The following is a 22,650-nucleotide window of genomic DNA, read 5'->3' on the forward strand; positions in this document are numbered from 1 at the left end:
TATCTTATTGCCCTAAAGGTTGTTTTCTTCTACAGTCCTTGTGGCCTGGATGCACCCCCTGGCTGCAGCTGCTGGGTGATGATTGCTCTGAACTCCGTACCTGTTCAGCTACTGCCTGCCTGTGGAATGGACTTAATCTGCATAGGACTTTGAACCTAGCTGAATCCTCTGGCTTGAGGATTTTCATGATTTTATTGATTTTGCTATTGTTTGTTATTAGTTTGGTTACAGTGCTCCAGTTTTCTCAGCCAGGGGCCATTGCAGAATATAGGGAATGAGTAGATTGTTAGGCAAGATTTCTGGAGGAGTGGGCAATGGGGTAAAATTGCAATATTTCCAGACTCTCTTGCCTGGCTTTAGTGCATCTCCACACAATAGGTGTTTCCAAGGGGTGGAGAAAAGTAGTCCTTCTCCATAACAATAGGTAATTATAAGGGCTAGCGGGCACGTATCTGAACCAGGGAATTTGGGTGGGGTCCCTTCTGCAGCCGGGTCATGAGAGACACAGGAGAGCAGAAGTGGATGACTGCTTGTAATAAATAAATGGGTTTATCCGAGTTTATTTCTCCCTTTCACTGATTTCAGTTCCAAAGGTATTTTGCCCCAGGATTTTCTCCCTGGAGTTACACTAATACTAATACCTATCCTTCTTAAACTATTCAGAAAATAGAAGAGGAAGTCTTCCAAATTCATCCTATGAGGTCACTATTACTCTGATACCAAAACCAGACAAAGTACAAAAAAAGGAAAGGCAGTGGTCTTCACCCAGGGTTGGAAAGGTTTCCTGCTTCATCAGTACTTGGATCGGAACCTGTGTGGATAAAATTGTAACATTCCCAGAGTATCTTGCCAGGATTTAGTACATTTGCATATCCTCAGAAATGGAGAGAAGATCCTCTCCATATCAATGGGTAATTACCTGGGCAACCAAGGGCATGTCTGAATCTGAGAGTTTAAAGGGAGGGGCTTGCTTGCTTGCTTTCTTCTTCAGGAGCAGAGGAGAAAGACTGCCCTGGACTGCAGTTTATAAGCAATAAACAGGTTTTAAACTTTATTTATCTCTTTGATTTTGGTTTTTAGATGTACTTTGCCCCGGGATTTCCTCTCCTTGGACTTACATCTGACATAGTTGGCAGGATGCCTCTAAACCCGAAACCTGTCATAATGGGTGTGACCTTTGGGAGGGCTGCTCCTGTGGATGGTGGGGAGGTCCCAGTGGATGCAGCAGCAGAGGGTGCCTCTTCACTTGTTATTATCCCTCCTAGCTGTGGGGCTTCCAAGTTGGGGACCCCTAGTGGGGAATTGGTCTAGGGTAAAGTACCTCTTAGAGGAGTGGGGCCTTCCCCAGAACTGGGGAAGGGTGGAAACATGGGAAGCTGCCAAATTAGCCCACTGTGAGTTGCAAGACTGCTTGGAGACCTTAGGGGGCCATGTAGCAGCTAGTATTGTAGGTCTCTTTTCATCGAGATAGTGGAAAATATTATACAGGAGAAAGTTTTCTCACCCAGGGGCCATTGCAGAATGGCCACCCAGTTTCTCTGCACCCGGCTGCAGAAGGGACCCCACCCAAATTCCCTGGTTCAGATACGTGCCCGCTAGCCCTTATAATTACCTATTGTTATGGAGAAGGACTACTTTTCTCCACCCCTTGGAAACACCTATTGTGTGGAGATGCACTAAAGCCAGGCAAGAGAGTCTGGAAATATTGCAATTTTACCCCATTGCCCACCCCTCCAGAAATCTTGCCTAACAATCTACTCATTCCCTATATTCTGCAATGGCCCCTGGGTGAGAAAACTGGGTGAGAAAACTGAGGGACTCAGACAGGAGAGAGACACTTCAGCATCGCTTGGAGGAGCTGGGCAATAACCTATGGGATGCTTTTAAAGAAGAGAAACAGTTACAGAAAAGGTAGCTCATGTTCCTAGAAGATTCCTTAGCAGCAGTAAGAGGGGAGATGGCAGGCAAAGCCATGTTGCAGGAGGCCATGGAGGAGAGGGAACCATTGGTGGAGAAGCCTGAGGGAGAAGAGCCCTCCCCCCATAGCTGTCTGCACTGACAGCTGGGCTGTCTATTGGGGCTTGACCCTGTGGCTACCGACATGGTACCATGGCAATTGGATGGTTGGTCACCGGCCCCTTTGGGGGCAAGAGTTGTGGCAAGACCTGTGGGCCTCTGGTCAGACTTAGACTGTTACTGTGTATCGTGTGACTGGCCATTTGCCTTTGGCATCCCCAGGGAATGATGAAGCAGACACATTGGCTCAGGTGTGCTGGCTAGAAGGAAAGCTTGCCTCGTACCAGCATTTGCTGTGTGCGAGGCAAAAAACATTGTGGACTCTAGCCCGTCAGTGGGGCTTCCAATGACCTGTGAAGAAGTCAGCAGAGCCTGGAAGGAATGCCTTGTGTGCTCTAAGAGGGACTTACCCCGAGTCCCACAGCAACATGGGACAATAGTAAGGGGGCCAATACCCCTTGTCAGATGGCAAATAGACTATATTGGGCCTCTGTCCATATCAGAAGGATATTGGTATACCACGACTTGTGTGGACATGGATACTGGACTATTGGTTGCTTTTTCTCCATGTTGTGCAGATCAATAAACCACTAGGCACACACCTTGCCGCCTCTCCTATACAAGAATGGGCGCAGCAATTAGGAATAAAGTGGAAATTTCATGTACCATATAAAATTCTACCAGGAAAGGAATGATAGAGAGGTACAATGGTTTATTGAAATCCTGCCTGAAGTCAGACACCAATAGTGTACGGTCAGTTTGCCTATGGACGGTGCTGCGGTGTCTGAATGAGAAGCCCCGTAAAGGAGCTTTGAGCCCTGTGGATATGAGATTTGCCTATACTGGTGTCATTAAAACATGTGTCTTATCACCCTTAAGGTTATTTTCTCCTGCAGTCCTTGTGGTCTGAATGCACCCCATGGCTGCAGCTGCCACATGATGATTCTCTGAACCCTCAACTACTGCCTACCTGTGGAATGGATGGGCTATGGACTTAATCTGCATGGGACTTTGAACCTCGCTGAATCCTCCAGCTTGAGGATTGTCATAATTTTATTGCTGTTGCTATTGTTATGTCATTAGTCTGGTCACAACGCTCCAGTTTTCTCGCACAGGGACCATTGTGGAAGAAAGGGAATGAGTAGATTGTAAGGAGAGATTTCTGGAGGGGTGGCCTGTGGGTAAAATCTTAACATTTCCAGAATATCTCCTCTGGCTTTAGTGCATTTGCATATCCTCAGGGGTGGAGAGAAGGTCATCTCCGTGTCAATGGGTAATTACCTGGGCATCCAAGGGCGTGTCTGAACCTGAGAGTTTAAAGGGAGGTACTGGCTTCTGAGCAGAAGAGAAAGATGGCCCTGAACTGTAATTTGTAAGCAATAAACAGGTTTTAAACTTTATTTCTCCCTTTGACTGATTTTGGTTTTTAGAGGTATTTTGCCCCGGGATTTCCTCCCCCCTGGACTTACAGCCTGGCACTTGCCCCACCCTGGCTGGCCTCTGAGAGCCAGCCCTCTGCCACCTCCTCATTAGCACCCTTGGACCGCCCCAAGGCCCCACAGCCACTCCAGCACTGTGCAGCCTCTGCCTCTGCCACCGCCTCTCAGCCACCTACCCTGATGACCACATACCCCTCGCCAGTGTGCCAGAACTACCACCAGGCCTAGGAGGCTGCTGTCAGCTGCCAGATCAACTTGGAGCGCTATGCCTCCTACATCTACCTTGATCACTGATGTGACTTTGAAGAACTTTGCCAAATATTTCTTTACCAATCTCATGAGGAGAGGAAACATGCTGAGAAACTGATGAAGCTGCAGAACCAGCGAGGTGGTTGCATCTTCCTCCAGGATATCAACAAGCCAGACCTGATGACTGGGACAATGGGCTGAATGCAATACAGTGTGCATGGCACATGGAAAAAAACGTGTCAGTCATTACTGGAGCTTCACAAACTGACTACTGACAAAAATGTCCATCATTTAAGTAACTTCATTGAAGCTCATTAGACTGATTGAGCAGGTGAAGTCCATAAAAGAATTGGGTGACCATGTAACCAACTTGTGCAAGATGGAGGCCCCCAAATCTGACAGGGCAGAGTGTCTCTGTGACAAGCACATCCTGGGAGAAGTGGTAACTAGAGCTGAGCCTTAGGCTGGCTCCCCAGAGCCACAAGGATGACTTCCTTGGCTACCAAGGCAGTGCATACATGTTGGGGTTACCTTTATCTTTTCTCTAAGTTGTACCAAAATATTTACTCAAGTCCTTTCATTTGTACTATCCCTCCAAATAAAGAAATTTGGTACCTTCCCAAAAAGGAAAAGGACAGACCAATATCTTTGATGAACATAGATGATGCAAAAATCTTCAACAAAATATTAGCAAATTGAATTTAAAAATACATTAAAAAAATCACCATGATCAGGTGGGATTTATTCCAGGGATTGCAAGGATGTTTCAGAATTCACAAATCTATCAATGTAATAAGCCACATTAACAAAAAGAAGGATAAAAATCATATCATCATCTCAAAAGATGCAGAAAAAGCATTTGACAGAGTTCAACATCTATTTATGATAAAAACTCTCAACTTTGGGTATACAAAGAACATATATCAACATAATAAAGGCCATATATGACAAACACACAGCTAATGTACTCTATGGTGAGAAGCTGAAAGCTTTACCTCTAAGATAAGGAACAAGACAAAGATGTTTCCTCTCCAACTCTTATTCAACACAGTTCTAGAAGTCCTAGCCACAACAATCAGACAAGAATGGGAAAACTTGTCCAAATTGGTAAGGAAGAGGAACATTGTCATTATTTGCAGATGAAATGGTACTATATATAGAAAACCCTAAAGACTCTACCAAAACACTATTAGAATAAATGAATTCAGAAAAGTTGCAGGATACAAAATCAATATACAGAATTCGGTTGCATTTCTATATACTAGTAACAAACTAACAGAAAGAAAAATCAAGGAAGCAATCCCATTCTCAGTTGTGTCAAAAAGAATAAATTACCTAGGAACATATCTAACTAAGGAGGTGAGAGACCTTTACACTGAAAACTATAAGACATTGATGAACAAAGTTAAAGATGACACAAATAAATGGAAAGATATTCCATGCTCATGGGTAGGAAGAATTAATATTGTTGAAATGGCCATACTACCCAAAGCAATCTACAGATTCAATATAATCCTTAACAAAATACAATGGCTTTTTCCTCTGTTTAACAGAACTAAGGCAAGTAATCCTAAAATTTGTATGGAGCCACAAAAGACCCTCAATAGCCAAAGCAATCTTGAGAAAGAAGAACAAAGCTGGAGGTATCACACTCTCCGATTTAAAAATACACTACAAAGTTATAGTAATCGAAAGAGTATGGTACTGGCATAAAAATAGATACACTGATCAATTGAACAGAATTGAGAGTTCAGAAATAAACTCAGACTTATATGGTCAACTTATCTATGAAAAAAGAGGCAAGAATATACAGTGGGGAAAAGACAGTCTCTCCAATAAATGGTGTTGGAAAAACTGGAAAGCCACATGTGAAAGGCTGAAAATGGACCATTCTCTTACACTGTGCACAGAAATAAACTCTAAATAGATTAAAGACCTAAATGTGATACCTGAAACTATAAAACTCCTAAAAGAAAACAGGCAGTAAATTCTTGGCTGTTTATCTGGTAACATTAATAGTTTCCTTGAGTTCTATGAGATGTTCTCATTGTAAGGCTGTAGGCACCAAGGGAAGGGGTGATCCTGATGGACAAGCTCAGGCCTCACCAGACAAGGCAAAGAGACCAACAGGTTCTGGTCTGACAACATTCCAGAGCCTGATCACCCTCCCAACTAGAGCCCTTCCCCCTAGCTAAAAGATTAGTGGTAACTTTCTAGTACTTGGCTAAAGGCCAATGGGAGACCTCCACATACCCTAGGTGAGCTAATCCTCATGCCACTGTACACCTTTGCTCTCCCTCCTTCTGCCTTCTTTAAAAACTTGCTGCCTGCCCTGCTGGGTGTGACTTTCCCGGCCTGTGTTTCAGACCGAGGAACATCACCCGGGAATTGTGTTCAAATAAACTGCCTGGCCCTTTGTTGCCTCTCGTCGCTGGCTTATTTCAGTTGGAATTTATCTTACATTGGAATTTATCTTACATTTGGTGCTGAAATCCTGGGAAGTAGTGTGAGCGCAGGGCCCTGACCGGCCCCTGGTGGCCCCGCCCCCTCCTTCCCCGACCTGGGACCTCAGCCTACTCTCCATTGCATGGATCATTTTCCGGTGAGTCCCTCACTTTCCCCCGGTCTGTCTCGCTTCCTAACTCCATTTCACCTGGTCCATTTCAAATTGTAGCTATGTCCAGGGTGGGGCATCTGGCCCCTGGGCATCCAGCCCACCCTCTGCAGGCATCCGGCCCACCCCTGGCCCTGCAGTATGGGAGATGTCCCTCACCCAGGCTCCCAGGATGTCTTCCCTGACTTGGTGCGCTTGGGACGCTGGGCGCTCCTCTCAGTGGAATTGGTTGGGGAGTGACGCAGACATGGGGAACCAGCCCTCAAAAGCGGAGGCCCAGGCCCCGTTGCAGTGTCTCATTTCTAATTTGGCTACTCTATATTTGTCTCGGGAAGTTCACAAGTGGAAGCTGGTCTTCCTTTGCTCTCAGGCCTGGCCTCAGTATCCCTTGGACAATCAATCTCGCTGGCCCCCTGAGGGAACTTTTGATTTTGGCCTCCTCACCTACTTAACTAATTATTGCCAAAGGAGTGGAAAGTGGACTGAAATCCCATATGTGCAGGCTTTTTGGACTCTGTGCATCCACCCAGATTTGTGTGTTAAGTGTGCTCCTTCCCAAGTTTTGTTAGCCCAGGCCTCCTCCAAAGACCGCCAATCTCTACCCCTCCTTCCTGGGAAGCTCTTCTCTGACGGACTTGGTGGAGGATCTCGGCTACCCAACTTCCCGCTCCTCCAGGCCCACCACAGGGGCCAGCTCCCTTCCTCAATGTTATCTCCACCATCTTGTTCTCCTTCTCTTCCAGTTTCTCCACCACCTTGTTCTCCTTCTCTTCCAGTCACACTGCCATCTTGCTCCACAGGTGCCTTCTACACTTCAGATAAAGCAGATAAAACTCCCCCATACCCCAGTCCTTTGCCTTCAAGTTCCACATCGATTCCCAGGTTGTATCTCCCACTGTCAAGGTTGCCCCCTCTGTCCCCTCCTTCAAACCTGCCACCATCTTACTCGCCGCAGCTGGCGCCCAAATGGTCTAGCCCTCCTATAACCCACTCTAAGTCACAGCGGTCTCAAGCTCACGTGATGGCTCCTCTGAGGGAGGTAGCGGGGGCTGAAGTAGTAGTGCAGGTTCATGTTCCTTTTTCCCTGGAAGACTTGTCCCAAGTAGAACAGCGATTGGGGTCCTTTTCCTCCAACCCCGTAATGTTCACTAAGGAGTTTAAATATCTCACTCGAGCTTACAAGCTTACCTGGCACAATGTACATGTAGTCCTCCAATTCACTCTAACCCCAGAAGAATATGACCGTGTCACAGCGGCGGCACAGCACTGTATCAATGAGGCCCATGCCACAGATGAATGGGAACCTATGGGCAGAGAGGCTGTTCCTCTACAGGGACCCCTGTGGGATTATAATTCTCCCAAGGGTGAAGCATGCTGGGATCACATGGTTCGCTACTTATTGGCAGGTATGAACTCAGCCGCCCAAAAGGCTATCAATTATGATAAGCTTGGAGAAATTACCCAGAAACCTGATAAAAACCCATCAGAATTCCTCAAGCACCTAAAAGAAACTCTAGGAGCTTTTACTAAAATTAACCCGGCCTCAGCGTTAGGTTCCTCTCTCCTGGCCATGCATTTTATAACTCAGTCAGCTCCTGACATCAGACGCAAGCTTAAAAAGGTTGTGGATGTTTCCCAGACCCCTCTAGGAGACCTGGTAGATATGGCATTTAAAGTTTTTCATGCCCAAGAGGACGAGAGCGAGAGGAGGTCAGCTGCCCGAATGGCAGAACAGACTCGCGCCATAACACCTGCTCTGTGGCTGGCTCGTGGAGATTGTCAGGGTGTACCTGAAGATCGACTCGAAACTCCGGGCCCTTGCTTTTGGTGCAGCAAAGGGCACTGGGTACATAAATGCCCCAACCAACCACGCAGACTGACCAGACTGTGCGCCAGCTGCGGTAAGTGAGGTCATTGGTAAGTAGACTGTCCACTCAAGGGTGGTCCTCCTCCAGTGGCAGAGCCCCACGGGGGGCAGATGCCCTCGAAGGACTACCCTTCAGACCTGCTGGGCATCCTTGAAGACTGAAGACGCCTGGACTCGGACACCCTGATCAACCTCACTGAGCCCAGGGCCAAGCTGTGGGTAGCAGGTAAGCCCATCTCCTTCTTGGTGGACACACGGGCTACCTATTCTGTTCTCCCCTCCTTTAAAGGGCTTTTATACCCTGCCAGAGTCTCTGTAGTTGGGGTCATGGGAACCCTCTCCAAGCCTTTAGAGATGGGCCCGGTGGCCTGCACCTTCCAAAGCACCCCATTTACTCATTCCTTTCTGGTCATGCCTTCCTGTCCTACCCCTCTGTTAGGATGGGATTTGCTCTGTAAGTTAGGAGCCTCTATTTCCCTCCCACCTTTTAAATGCTTACAGGATGCCAGAAACTCCCTCATTGCTTTGGTCGGCAAAGGGGAGTTAGACGATGGGGACCTGAGTCTCCCGACTTCCTGGACTGCTGTCATTCCGGTCATGTGGGACATTTCCACCCCTGTGGTGGCATCCCGCCACACCCCAGTTTTAATACGCCTCAAAGACTCATCCCACTTCCCGTCTCGGCCTCAATTTCCTATTTTGCAGGCTCACCGAAGGGGACTACAGCCTATTGTTAATTGTCTGCTCTTGCAGGGGCTTTTAGTGCTGGCTAACTTTCCATGCCATACTCCCATCTTGCCGGTAAAAAAGCCTTCTGGAGCATATCGCCTCGTTCAGGACCTCCGAATAATTAACGAGGCTGTTATTCCCTTACACCCACTAGTGCCTAACCCATATACTCTTCTGTCTCAGGTCCCTTCCGGTACCTCTCATTTTACTGTACTGGACCTTAAAGATGCCTTTTTCACTATACCTCTCCACTCAGACTCGCAGCCGCTATTTGCCTTCACATGGGAAGACCCTGACACCCGTCGGTCTAGACAATTGACCTGGACATTTCTACGTCAAGGTTTTAGAGATAGCCCCCATCTTTTTGGACAGGCCCTGGTGGAAGACCTCTCGCAACATTCAATGGGTGAGAGTACTCTCCTCCAATACGTGGATGATCTTTTACTTTTGCAGCCCCTCAAAGGAGGCCTCAATCCTGGACACCACATCCCTTCTTAATTTCCTGGCAGACATGGGATACAGGGTATCCCCTGCCAAAGCACAGCTGTCTCTACCTCAGGTTACATACCTCGGGCTAACTCTAACTCCCACCACTAAAGCCCTGACTGCGAACTGAGTGGCTGTGACTAAAGCTCTCCTGCCACCTACTTCAGGAACTGAGATACTATCCTTTCTAGGATTGGTGGGGTTTTTCAGACACTGGGTGCCTAACTTTGCCCTTCTGGCCAGACCGCTCTATGCGGCTGCCACAGAGACTCCTACTGGGCCGCTAATTTCACCTGCTGAGGTAGCTTCTGCCTTCAATCAATTGCAAGATGCATTGCTCTCATCCCCCCATTAATGCTCCCTAATTTAACTAAGCCCTTTATCCTATATACAGCAGAGAGGGCAGGGGTGGCCATTGGAGTGCTGGTACAGCCAGTGGGGTTGGGGTGCCGTCCCATTACCTTTCTCTCCAAACAGTTGGATACCACCACCAGGGGGTGGCAGCCTTGCCTCTGAGCCCTGGAAGCTGTGGGAAGTCTGGCCTGAGAAGCCCTGAAATTAACCCTCCAGCAGCCCATTACTGTGTATTCCCCACACCGGTTACAAGACCTTTTGAGTCATAAATCCCTGACCTCTTTGAGTCCTTCAAGAGTACAGGAATTCCACCTCCTGTTTATTGAACATCCACAGGTAACCCTACAAGTCTCTCCACCCCTTAACCTAGCCTCCTTGCTTCCCGTCAGCGATCAGGTGGATCAGCCCACTCATTCCTGTGTAGAGATTGTAGAGGTTCTTAGAAAACCTAGAAAGGGCCTACAAGACGTGCCCCTCGAGGACCCTGACTTGACCTTTTTTGTAAACAGAAGCTCGGTGAAGGGGAGTGATGGGGTGCGAAGGACGGCCTATGCAGTGGTGACTCTGTCACAGGTGATAGAAGCAAACCTACTCCCATCTGGGACCACCTCCCAGAAAGCCGAATTAGTGGCTCTTACCCGGGCGTTACAGCGAGGGCCACAATTTATACTGACTCTAAATATGTCTTCCTAATTACACACACTCATGCTGCAATTTGGAAAGAAAGGGGCTTCCTTACCACTAAGGGAACCCTGATCATCAATGGTAGGGCTATCAGCCACCTGCTACAGGCCCTGCAGGACCCCAAAGAAGTGGCTATCATGCATTATAAGGGACATCAGACTAGAAACGATCCAGTAACCAGAGGTAATGTGTTGGCAGATGCCACAGCTCGAAAATTAACATCCGGGTTGGGGCAACCCTCTGTGCTGTTTCTTTCCCCCTCTCTATTGCCCCAATGCCCCGATGACGAATGGCGACTGCTTCTACATCAAGGGGGGTGTTGGGAGATCAGGGATGGATATATCTCAGGGGACAAATTGCCCTCCCCCAAGCCCAAGGCAAAGATGTCATATCCAAAATTCATCAGTTTCTACACATTGGGCTGGAAGCCATGCACTGGTTTCTCTCCCCCATATTTGCCCCTTATGGTGTCTGCAAGGCCATAGATCAGGTGCACCAAGTGTGCACTACTTGTGATTGTGCCTCGTCTCAAGGTGCTCAGAAGACCTGGATGGCCCTCCACCAGATGAGGGGAGTGATCCCTGGACAGGACTGGCAGGTTGATTTCACCCACATGCCTAAGCATAAAAGCTCTGGTATTTACTAGTTCTGGTTGATACGTTTTCAGGGTAGATTGAAGCCTTCCCCACCAGCCAGGAAACAGCTTCGGTAGTGGCAAAGACATTGGTGGCGCATATCATCCCCCGCTTTGGCCTGCCTGCCTCGCTACAGTCAGACAACGGGCCTGCTTTCATCTCTTGGGTCACTCAGCTAACAGCTGAGGCTCTCAATATCACCTGGAACCTCCATATACCCTACCACCCCCAATGGTCGGGTAAGGTCAAAAAGGCTAACGATCTCTTAAAGGACCAACTAACTAAGCTGTCTCTATAGGTAAAGCTCTCATGGCCTGATCTTCTCCCCATTGCTCTCACTTGGCTATGTGCTGCCCCCTGGGGACAGGCTGGACTAAGCACATTTGAGCTGATGTATGGCAGGCCCTTCTTACTAAACTCAGGCCTGCCCGCTACCTCTCCTCCTTTGGCCTCCTACCTTCCTTACTTTGCACTGTTGAGACATCTTCTTAGGGAACACGCAGACCACTCCTACCCCAACCTACGTCATCCAACAACCCAAGAGACCTAGCAATCCTTCAGCTAAGAGATGAGGTACTCCTAAGAGAATTCCAGTCAAAATCTCTCCAACCCCACTGGACAGGGCCTTATACAGTAATCCTCACTATGCCCTCAGCAGTCAAACTACATGGGCATTCCTCCTGGTATCACCTTTCTAGGCTCAAACGAGTACCCAGACATGATGATTGGGTGTCTTGTGAGGTGGGTCCTCTTAAGCTATGGGTTAGTCGTGTCAAGTACAACCAGCCAGATGAATAGCCCAGTGGTCTCCAGGCAGAGTTATTCTGCATGGAAGTTTAAGCTCCAACTAACTCTTTATGGAATCAACCGAGAAGTAGGCACCCAAAGTTGCCCACATGTAGGTTGTCAGGCACCAATTCAAATACCGGTACACACAGACATCTTAAACACTTTCTCAAACCCTACGCTGTGCTTTCCCCAAATCTCTCAAACATGTATTTTCCAGTCCAACATGTGTGGGCAATGTCATCCTGAAGTAGACACATGTAGAGTTCATGCAGTAGAAAAAACAGCAAGAGGAGTCTCCGACAACATGTTCTTCAGAATACAAGATAAGCTATACATTACCATTAGTGACCCATGGGATCCATGCTGGGAAAAAGGAGTACAGGGCAAGCTATACGATAGTTACCAATGGTCCCCACAGGGCACAGTATACATCAAGAGGGAATGGACCACTGTAAATCCCACTCTCATGGAAGTTCTAAACACCCAGGCACAGGTATCAAGTAATATTCTGAAAACAGAACAAGCACTAAAACAGAAGATTCAGTCGGACCCCTACCCCCACTCTCTATGATCAGCAGGAGCACCACTTTCCTGGGCTGGAGTCATTAGAGAAACAGTGCAGTTTCTTAATGCTTCACATATCCTAAGCAATGTGTCCGATTGTTTCCTCTGCACCTCCCTCCAACGCCCCCCAGTGGTGGCAGTTCCCATTAGTTTTTTCCAGGCTCAACCAGTAAACTCTGAAAAAGACTGCAGCCTCCCTTTAAGCGAGGTACCAATGTGGAAAACGAGCCTTAAGCCTGAAGCTTGACCTAGGTCCAGAGCCACCAGAAAATGGCATGAAGAACCATCATCCCCAGTGAGCTGCTACGTGACCCAGCGTTCCACCATCTCAGAATTGTCCATGGGAAACCAATGCTGATGATGGGTAACCACAGACACTCCAATCTCCCTTCAAGGGGATGGGTTCTTCTGGTGCAATAATACGCTTACCCAATGCATCAACAGCACCATGGTAGGACCCTGCTTTTCAGTGATGCTACTGCCCCAACTAACATTGTACAGCAAACCTGAGGTAAGACAGGCACTAGACGAATAGTCTATATATCAAAACACTAGACAGAAGAGGGTGGTTTTTCTACCTGTGCTAATGGGAGTGAGCCTAGTTACTGCAGTGGCCGCAGCCGCCACAGAAGCATTAGGCCATAGCTTAGTCAACTCACAGGGTCTGGCAAGTTAATTGGCGGCATTAGACGATAGAGTGAGCCTAACCTTGGGAGAAAACTCGACCTCCCTTATCTCCCTCCAGCGACAACTTACCTCCCTTGCCCAGATAACCCTTCAAAATCAGCGGGCCTTAGATCTGCTTACTGCAGAAAAGGGTGGAACCTGTATTTTCTTGCAGGAAGAATGCTGCTACTATATCAATGAGTCTGGATGCATAGAACAAAGCATAAAAAAACTACAAGAACTACAAAAAGACCTCCACAAAACATGAGTACCTGAAGGCGGCCCTTATGGGTGGCTTCAGTCCCCTATAATGGCCTGGCTAATGCCTCTCCTAGGCCCCTTATAACAGTTTGTGGTTTACTCTTAATTGCCCCATGTGTTTTCAAGTTCCTTCAACAGCGCATGGAAGAAATTTCACACATAAAAGTTAATCAACTGTTGCTGCACAAGTACTCATCCCTCCCGACTGAGCCTCCTCCAGCCGTCAACCAGCCTTAAAACCCCCCACAATGCCCCTTGTCAGCTGGAAGTAGCCAGATCAAGTCATCACCCATTATGACCAAAAGGCTGGAATGTAAGGCTGGAGGTACCAGGGGAAGGGGTGAGCCTGATGAACAAGCTCAGGCCTCACCAGATGAGGCAAAGAGACCAACAGGTTCCGGTCTGACAGCATTCCAGAGCCTGATCGGATAACCCTCCCAACTAGAGCCCTTCCCCCAAGCTAAAGGATTAGTGGTAACTTTCTAGTACTTGGCTAAAGGCCAATGAGAGACCTCCACATACCCTAGGTGAGCTAATCCTCATACCACTGTACACCTTTGCTCTCCCTCCTTCTGCCTTCTTTAAAAACTTGCTGCCTGCCCTGCTGGGTGTGACTTCCCCGGCCTGTGTTTCAGACCAAGGAATATCACCCAGGAATTGCATTCAAATAACTGCCTGGCCCTTCGTTGCCTCTCATCACCGGCTTATTTTGGTTGGAATTTATCTTACATTGGAATTTATCTTACATTCATTAATTATGACACTTGAGGAGGGGAACCCCCAATTTATAAACAGTTGGTCAGAAGTACAAGAGGCCTGGGACTTGCACCTGGCATCTGAAGTGGGGGAAGTTTGTCAGACTGAGCCCTGACCCTGTATGTTCTGTGCTAACTAGGGTAGTGTCAGAATTGAATTGAATTGTAGGACACCCAATTGGTGTCCAGAGTGATGGAGAATTGGCTGGTCTGGGAAAGAAAAGCCCCATATATTTGGTGTCAGAAGTGGTGTCTGAAAACATGAAATAAGGGCTTCCTCTTGGGATAGGTGCAGATTACAGGGTGAGACATGGGTGGCTTCTCAGCTAGCAGGTGCCCTTGTTCCTGCCCTGGAGTGAGTTGGACCCGGAGAGTTGGCTCCGTTAGGTGGTCCTGTTGGGTCAGATGGGCGTGGAATTTCCCCCTTGTGTCCTCTGCTGCCACCCTCTCCCTGTCCCTGCCCATCAGTGACTCATGACTTCCTGTCCCCAGGACTTTTATCAGAAGGCAGGGGGCTTTATCTCTAAGTGGTTTATTTCCTCCTGAGACCCAGGCTGAGGAGAGGGGCCAAATTCTGCTTTTTCAACTACTTTATCGTTAGGAGGCTGGTTTAATAAATCTGGACAATATCCAGTTGGGTCCTTGTGACCAGTACAAAGTGATCTTTTGAGTCACGATGCATTTCTGGCAATGGCTTAGGGTGTAAACACCATCTGAGAAGCTGGTTGGTTGAAGGTTAGGGTAGTTGGGGAAAGACCAGACTGAGCCTGCTGAGTTTACTATAGGCATTGACTTAGTTTTTCCTCTCTGTCTAATCCTGCGTGTGAGAGAATTAATCTTTAAACTGTGCGTCTCAGGTAACCAAGTAACAGACATGCTTGGTTTTGAGCCCACTGAATTCCTAATGGCAGCTGCTCACTCATTAACACTCTGGGAGGGCTGTGTGTCCTGGTTAAATTCAAAGTGCCTCCCATAGCCTCAGCCCACGTCGCCGAGATGCCCACCCAGCTGCACACAATGACTTGATGATTTGGGCAGGAAGGACCCCGTGGGATCCAATGGCACCTGTCCTGTCACAGCTGCCAAGCAGGGAGGATCTGGGCCAGATCTGGAGCTGAATGCTGGCTCTGCCCTGTACATGGCTGTGAAATGACAGGCGGCTCAGCCTCCCAGCCTCTATTTCTTCAATATGATGTGTCATCACCTGCTCTGGGTAGTTGCTTTCCGAACAAAATGGAGCAGTGTGCAGAAAAGCTAAGTGTGGTCCTCAGCCCCTGGCAGGTGCTTGCTAGATATTAGGTCCCTCTGTGGTGCTGAGGAGACAGGGGACCTGAACAGATGGTCAAGATGAGTGAGTAGGCCTGTTTCACTTGTCTAGAAAATTTGGTGACAGGCCTTTATTGTCTAACATGGGGATATTCTGGGACTGGGACTGTCATGGCTGGAAGTGAACTACACAATGCAGGAGTCACCATCCCAAGTCCCTCTCAGTCCACTCTTGGCCTGATGGCTACACAGGACATGGCTGCCCATCACAGTGGTCTCCCCAGAGGTGAGGCATCTGCTCCCAACCCTCCATGCTTCTTATATAAGTTAAATATATGTCCAGCCACCCATTAGGTAACAGCCATTTCTTTTTTCTTTTTTGTGATATTTAAAAATTGAAGTATCATTGATATATACAACCTTAAATTGGTTTCAAGTATATAACACAGTGATTCAACAATTACCCGTATTATTAAATCCTCGCCCCCACTAGCACAGGTACTATCTGTCAACATAAAAACATGGACCCCTTAGTGAATTTGCATGCTGTCCTTGCGTGGGGACCATGCTAGCCTCTGTATCATTCCAGTTTTAGTATATGTGCTGCCAAATGGGCACAACTGAGCCCATTATTTCTGGGGTATTCTGGTTGCCTTTTGATCCACTAAAGCCTGTATGTTTCCCAGACCGCCCCTGAGTTTAAGGAGGCGCTCCTCCACCTCCCCCTGCCAGCTCTGCCCTACTCCCTTGCTTAGGACTTACTCCCCTGGGGGCAGAAGAGATGGAGCTGTACTTTGACGTGGTTTCCCTGCATGTGGCCACACCGCCTGGAGAGCCATGGTCCTCCTGGTTTAATGATCAATTTATTGCGCAGAAGCACTTTCTGACCTGGTCGGGTGTCAGTCCCTCCCACTCAAAGCTGGTGCCTAATGCAGGATGGTGGCAGACAACGCTACCAGCGGCGCCCACACTCCACAGCCTCATCTGAGTGTGACCGACATTAGCATCATCACCGTGTATTTTGCCCTGAATGTGGCCGTGGGCATATGGGTGAGAGGACCATGGTGGTGGGCGGCCAGATGGGGTGGGTGCTGGGGTGTAGGGACAGGGCCAACATGTGCCTGCAGCATGCACACCACCTGCCCTGGAGGCCCTGTGTGCTCTGGGGCTTCCTTCCAGCCCTGAGGTCGATTCATTGGAGACCTTAATCAAGCCCCTTTCTTTGGGCAACGGCTTCTCAGCTGATGAAATGAAGAACAGGAAGGCCACGCTAATGGGCAGGCTGAGCAGGAAGCTCACTCACCAAGCTTTTGTGCAGCTGGCAAGCGAGGGCCTAGTGCAGCACACTGTCTTCCTGGCATCTGTCTCCATGATGTCAGGCAGGCCCACAGGGCGACCATCTGCCTGAACAGAGGAATCAGGTTCCTAACCGCACCCCACACCTGCTGGTTCAGAATCCAGGGGCAGGGAGCAGCACACAGGGCCTGGGAATTTTTATTTTTTAAAGCTCTGTGTCCACTGCAGAGTTCATAGCCAGTTTCTCTCACCCTTGAAAGAAAAAGAAGTGATTTAGGCCATTTCAGACCCCAGTGGCAGCAGGGCCTGTGCTGTGCAGGCACTGTGCACATTGCCCATCTTCCCACAGCCCTAGAGCAAAGGCCAGCCCCTTTTACAGGTGAATCTCAGGGATCTGGGGGCTGGGACTTGCCCAGCAAACCCCAGGTTCCTACCCAGAGGGCGGTGCTCTTCCTGTCTACTTATAATCTGACCTTGGAGACCTTCCTGGGAGGGAGGAAGATATAAGAAACCAGCCTTATTTGGGTTTGCAGAGGTCAAGCCCCCTCCTTGTCCCCCGAGGTCTCTAGGCAGTGTGCATGAGCCCTGACACATGGTGGTCTTCTCCTGGGGGTCTTAATCTATAATAGGGATGCACCACCTACCTTGTCCCAAGTCCCAAGTTTCTGAGTGGAGGAGGTTCCCTACCTGTGGTGCTCACACAGGAGCAGACCTTGCTGCTTCTGGCTGTATAGTGGGAGTGATGTGAGTGGTACGGGTGGTCGTGGTGGAAGTGGAGGTGGTGGAGGAGGTGGAGGTGATGGTGAGGAGGTGATGGTGGAGGTAGTGATGGTGGGAGAGGGGGAGGTGATGGTGAGGAGGTGGAGGGGGAGGTGACGGTAGAGGAGGTGGTGGAGGTGATGATAGGGGTAGTAATGGTGGGGGAGGGGAAGGTGATGGTGGAGGTTGTAGTGGTGGAGGTAGTGGTAAGGAGGTGGTGGTGGAGGTGGTGGAGGTGATGGTAGAGGTAGTGATGGTGGGGGAGGGAGGTGATGGTGGAGGTAGTGGTGGTGGTGGAGGTAGAGTTGATGATTGTAGCAGCAGCAATAATTAGAAAAAGTTCTTAAGTTATCAGATAGCAAATCACCAGCAAAGCTGAGTTATTTTCCTGGCTCTGACTCTGTATTTAGAGTATGTTACTTAACCTCTCCAGGCCTGTTTCATTAAACACATATCATGATCTGTGCTACCCACCTTTCAGGACCATTCCTAGGAGCAAAGGGGCCTATAGATGTGAAAATGTGCTACCAACCAAGTATGCATGTTCCTCTGAGAGTTGGTGGTTGGGAGTTTAGAAGAGGGAATGCTCGTAAGAGAGATTTTTTTGATGTGGTGAAGTGAGAAGCAGGTGCTGGAGGTCAGCAAGTTCTGAAGAGAGGAGAGGGAAGTCTTTTCTGGCCAGCATGGGTTGGGAAATTTACATGAAATTTACATACTCTAAATACTCTAAAAAAGTATTTTGGGTATCTGAGCCCAGGCCCTTTGCTCCTCCCCACTCCAGAGATTTGCTGCCCTGAATTCACCTCAGCCTTCCACTGCAGGCTGGTGCTCCAGGCAGGCCATGCCGCCCCTCCAAGCAGGTTGTAGCTGGCCAGAGAGCTGTGAGCATGTGCAGAAAAGAACAGGGTGAGAGAAGGAGTGTGCTGGAGCTGGATTCCACAGCCATCAGACGCAGGCACTCATAACCCAAATGCAGACAAAGCAAGCTGGGCAGGGGCAGCCCTGCAAAGGTGCCCTGGCACTGGAGTTAGGAGAGCCAGGGGAGGGCCTTTATGGAGGTATTCCAGGAGGAGGGCCCTTGAACTGAGCCTTTGCATCTCTTAGGGTATCTGTTAACAAGGGACAGAAAACCTATTTCAAATGAGCTCAAACAATGAAGGAAATGTACTGACATCCATACTGAGAAGTCCAACAATAGGGAGGCTGCAGCTACAGTTTGATCCATGGATTCACAACATCATCAAGGCTATGGCTGCTTTTCACTGTGGCTCTTGTAGCCTCCGCACATGTGTGCCTTTGTCCTGAGCCCAGTTTCCCCCATGGAGGTACACGTGGCTGCCAGCAGAGCCTAGAGTCCTGGTTTCCTTGTCCACCTCCCAGGAGGCCAGGAGCAACCCCAGCTACACTCTGTACCTTCTTGACCCATGACTGTCCTGAACCAAACATGACAACTGAGGAATGTGATGGTTCTGAGGCTTAAATGACTCAGGACCCCTGCAGCTGGAGACTGGGTTGGCACCGGTCAAGCCAATTACCAGGAAACATGAGTCTTCTTAGGAAGGGAAAGGGAACTAAGGAGGCAATTGGCAATGCCCAGTACATCCTTGAACAATGTGAAAACATGTTAGGAAAAAGCGTGGGCTGAGACCAGAGCCGCTCTGGAAGTTGTGCAGTAGAAGATGTGGCAGCCTGGCCAAGGTCATGGGAGCCTTCAGACTGCACTGAATCCAGTATGTCTGGATCACAGCACACAGGGAAAAAGCAGTGGAGCTGGGTGGGGTGGGTGAGGTAAGCAGAAGTCATACCAAAAGCTTTGAATAGCAGGTCCAGACAGTTAGGCTTAATCATCTTGAATATGGGGGGGTGGGGTGGGGAAGCAATTCAAGTCAGGTAGAAAGAGGCCTATATATATATATATATATATTCACTACTTGTCTTCTCTGTGTTGCACATTCCTCCCCGTGCCCCCACACACATATTATACATGCTAATCATGATTCCCCTTTCCCCCACTTATCCTTCACTTCCCACCCATCCTCCCCAGTCCCTTTCCCTTTGGTAACTGTTAGTCCATTCTTGGGTTCTGTGAGTCTGCTGCTATTTTATTCCTTCAGGTTTTGTTTTGCTCTTATGCTCCGCAGATGAGTGAAATCATTTGATACCTCTCTTTCTCCACCTGGCTTATTTCACTGAGCAAAATACCCTCTAGCTCCAACCATGTTGTTGCAAATGGTAGGATTTGTTTTTTTTCATGTCTGAATAATATTCCATTGTGTATATGTACCATATCTTCTTTATCCATTCATCTACTGATGGACACTTAGGTTGCTTCCATTTCTTGGCTATTGTAAATAGCGCTGTGATAAACATAGGGGTGCATCTGTCTTTTTCAAATTGGGCTGCTGCATTCTTAGGGTAAATTCCTAGAAGTGGGATTCCTGGATTAAATGGTATTTCCATTTTTAGTTTTTTGAGGAACCTCCAATGCTGCTTTCCACAATGGTTGAACTAATTTACATTCCCACCAGCAGTGTAGGAGGGTTCCCCTTTCTCCACAACCTCGCCAACATTTGTTGTTGTTTGTCTTTTGGATGGTGGTGATCCTTACTGGTGTGAGGTGATATCTCATTGTGGTTTTAATTTGCATTTCTCTTATGAAAAGATGGAGCATCTTTTCATGTGTCTGTTGGCCATCTGAATTTCTTCTTTGCAGAACTGTCTGTTCAGCTCCTCTGCCCATTTTTAAATTGGATTATTTGCTTTTTGTTTGTTGAGGTACATGAGCTCTTTATATATTTTGGATGTCAACCCTTTATTGGATCTGTCATTTATGAATATATTCTCCCATACCGTAGGATACCTTTTTGTTCTATTGATGGTGTCCTTTGTGTACAGAAGCTTTTCAGTTTGATATAGTCCCACTTGTTCATTTTTGCTTTTGTTTCCCTTGCCTGGGGAGATATGTTCATGAAGAAGTCACTAATGTTTATGTCCAAGAGATTTTTGCCTATGTATTTTTCTAAGAGTTTTATGGTTTCATGAGTTATATTCAGGTCTTTGATCCATTTCAAATTTACTTTTGTGTATGGGGTTAGACAATGATCCAGTTTCATTCTCTTACATGTAGCTGTCCAGTTTTGCCAGCACCATCTGTTGAAGAGATTGTCATTTCCCCCTTGTATGTCCATGGCTCCTTTGTCATATATTAATTTAAATCATATATTTTTGGGTTGATGTCTGAAGTCTCTATTCTGTGCCACTGGTCTGTGGCTCTGTTCTTGTGCCAGTACCAAATTGTCTTGATTACTGTGACTTTGTAGTAGAGCTTGAAGTTGGGGAGTGAGATCCCTCCCACTTTATTCTTCCTTCTCAGAATTGCTTTGGCTATTTGGGGTCTTGGGTGGTTCCATATGAATTTTTGAACTATTTGTTCCAGTTCGTTGAAGAATGCTGTTGGTAATTTGATACAGATTGCATTGAATCTGTATATTGCTTTGGGCTGGATGGCCATTTTGATGATATTAATTCTTCCTAGCCAGGAGCATGGGATGAGTTTCCATTTGTTAGTGTCCTCTTTAATTTCTCTTAAGAGTGTCTTATAGTTTTCAGGGTATAGGTCTTTCACTTCCTTGGTTAGGCTTATTCCTAGATATTTTATTCTTTTAGATGCAATTGTGAATGGAATTGTTTTCCTGATTTCACTTTCAATTAGTTCATTGTTAGTGTATAGGAAAGCCACTGATTTCTGTGTATTAATTTTCTATCCTGCAACTTCACTGAATTCCAATATTAGTTCTAGTAGTTTTAGAGTGGAGTCTTTGGGGTTTTTTATGTACAATATCATGTCATCTCCAAATAGTGACAGTTTGACTTCTTCTTTACCAGTCTGGATTCCTGTATTTCTTTGTTTTGTCTAATTGCCATGGCTAGGACCTCCAGTACTATGTTGAATAACAGTGCGGAGAGTGTGCATCCCTGTCTTGTTCCCGATCGCAGAGGAAAAGTTTTCAGCTTCTCTCTGTTCAGTATGATGTTGGCTGTGGGCTTATCCTATATGGCCTTTATTATGTTGAGGTACTTGCCCTCTATACCCATTTTGTTGAGAGTGTTTATCATGAATGGATATTGAATTTTGTCAAATGCTTTTTCAGTGTCTATGGAGATGATCATGTGATTTTTGTCCTTCTTTTTGTTTATGTGGTGGATGATGTTGATGGATTTTTGAATGTTGTACCATCCTTGCATCCCTGAGATGAATCCCACTTGGTCATGGTGTATGATCCTCTTGATGTATTTTTGAATTTGGTTTGCTAATATTTTGTTGAGTATTTTTGCATTTATGTTCATCAGCGATATTGGTCTGTAATTTTCTTTTTTGGTGGGGTCTTTGCCTGGTTTTGGTATTAGGGTGATGCTGGCTTCATAGAATGAGTTTGGGAGTATTCCCTCCTCTTCTATTTTTTGGAAAACTTTAAGGAGAATGGGTATTATGTCTTCTCTGTATGTCTGATAAAATTTCCATGGTAAATCCATATGGCCTGGGGGTTTTGCTCTTGGAGAGTTTTTTGATCACTGCTTCAATTTTGTTGCTGGTAATTGGTCTGTTTAGATTTTCTGTTTCTTCTTCAGTCAGTCTTGGAAGGTTGTATTTTTCTAGGAAGTTGTCCATTTCTTCTAGGTTTTCCAGGTTGTTAGCATATAGGTTTTCATAGCATTCCCTAATAATTCTTTGTATTTCTGTGGGGTCTGTCGTGATTTTTCCTTTCTTGTTTATGATTCTGTTGATGTGTAGTGATTCTCTTTTCCTCTTAATAAGTCTGGCTAGAGGTTATCTATTTTGTTTGTTTTTCTCAAAGAATCAGCTCTTTGTTTCATTGATATTTTTCTATCATTTTATTCTTCTCAATTTTATTTATTTCTTCTTTGCTTTTTATTATGTCCCTCCTTTTGCTGACTTTAGGCCTCATTTGTTCTTCTTTTTCCAATTTCAACAATTGTGACTTTAGACTATTCCTTTGGGATTGTTTTTCCTTCTTTAAATATGCCTGGATTGCTATATACTTTCCTCTTAGAACTGCTTTCACTGCATCCCACAGAAGTTGGGGCTTTGTGTTGTTGTTGTCATTTGTTTCCATATATTGCTTGATCTCTATTTTACTTTGCTTTGATCCATTGATTATTTAGGAGCATGTTGTTAAGCCTCCATGTGTTTGTGAGCCTT

At 47.0% G+C, this 22,650-nt stretch overlaps 2 protein-coding genes, 1 non-coding gene and 1 pseudogene across 8 annotated transcripts in view; 3 read left to right on the forward strand and 1 right to left on the reverse strand.

Annotated features, from left to right (window-relative positions):
* Nucleotides 1–1,054, forward strand: part of PRPSAP2 (phosphoribosyl pyrophosphate synthetase associated protein 2) — a 107,638-nt gene extending 106,584 nt beyond the window's left edge. For 3 of the 4 annotated variants that reach the window (XR_012130424.1, XR_012130426.1, XR_012130427.1), the window contains one exon: nt 36–1,054. The gene's annotated coding sequence lies outside the window, so the exon portion shown is untranslated. Of the gene's footprint in view, nt 1–18 lie in introns of all 4 variants that reach the window. The other variant, XR_012130425.1, reaches the window with a different exon arrangement.
* A 1,649-nt stretch (nt 1,055–2,703) lies between these two features.
* LOC140849007 (ferritin heavy chain pseudogene) lies at nt 2,704–7,103 on the forward strand (annotated as a pseudogene).
* Nucleotides 7,104–15,889: 8,786 nt separating this feature from the next.
* On the reverse strand, nt 15,890–15,992 carry LOC118972630 (U6 spliceosomal RNA). Its single transcript, XR_005061683.1, has one exon. It is a non-coding gene; the product is annotated as a U6 spliceosomal RNA (small nuclear RNA).
* A 273-nt stretch (nt 15,993–16,265) lies between these two features.
* The window catches only part of SLC5A10 (solute carrier family 5 member 10), a 67,044-nt gene continuing 60,659 nt past the window's right edge, over nt 16,266–22,650 (forward strand). The window contains exon 1 of one of the 3 annotated variants that reach the window (XM_073234724.1): nt 16,266–16,424. In XM_073234724.1, the coding sequence (XP_073090825.1) occupies nt 16,311–16,424 (114 nt within the window). In that variant the 5' untranslated portion in view covers nt 16,266–16,310. The remainder of the gene's footprint in view (nt 16,425–22,650) is intronic. The other 2 variants (XM_017668628.3, XM_073234725.1) reach the window with 2 other exon arrangements.

Source organism: Manis javanica, chromosome 4, assembly GCF_040802235.1.
Source record: "Manis javanica isolate MJ-LG chromosome 4, MJ_LKY, whole genome shotgun sequence".
NCBI lineage: Eukaryota > Metazoa > Chordata > Mammalia > Pholidota > Manidae > Manis > Manis javanica.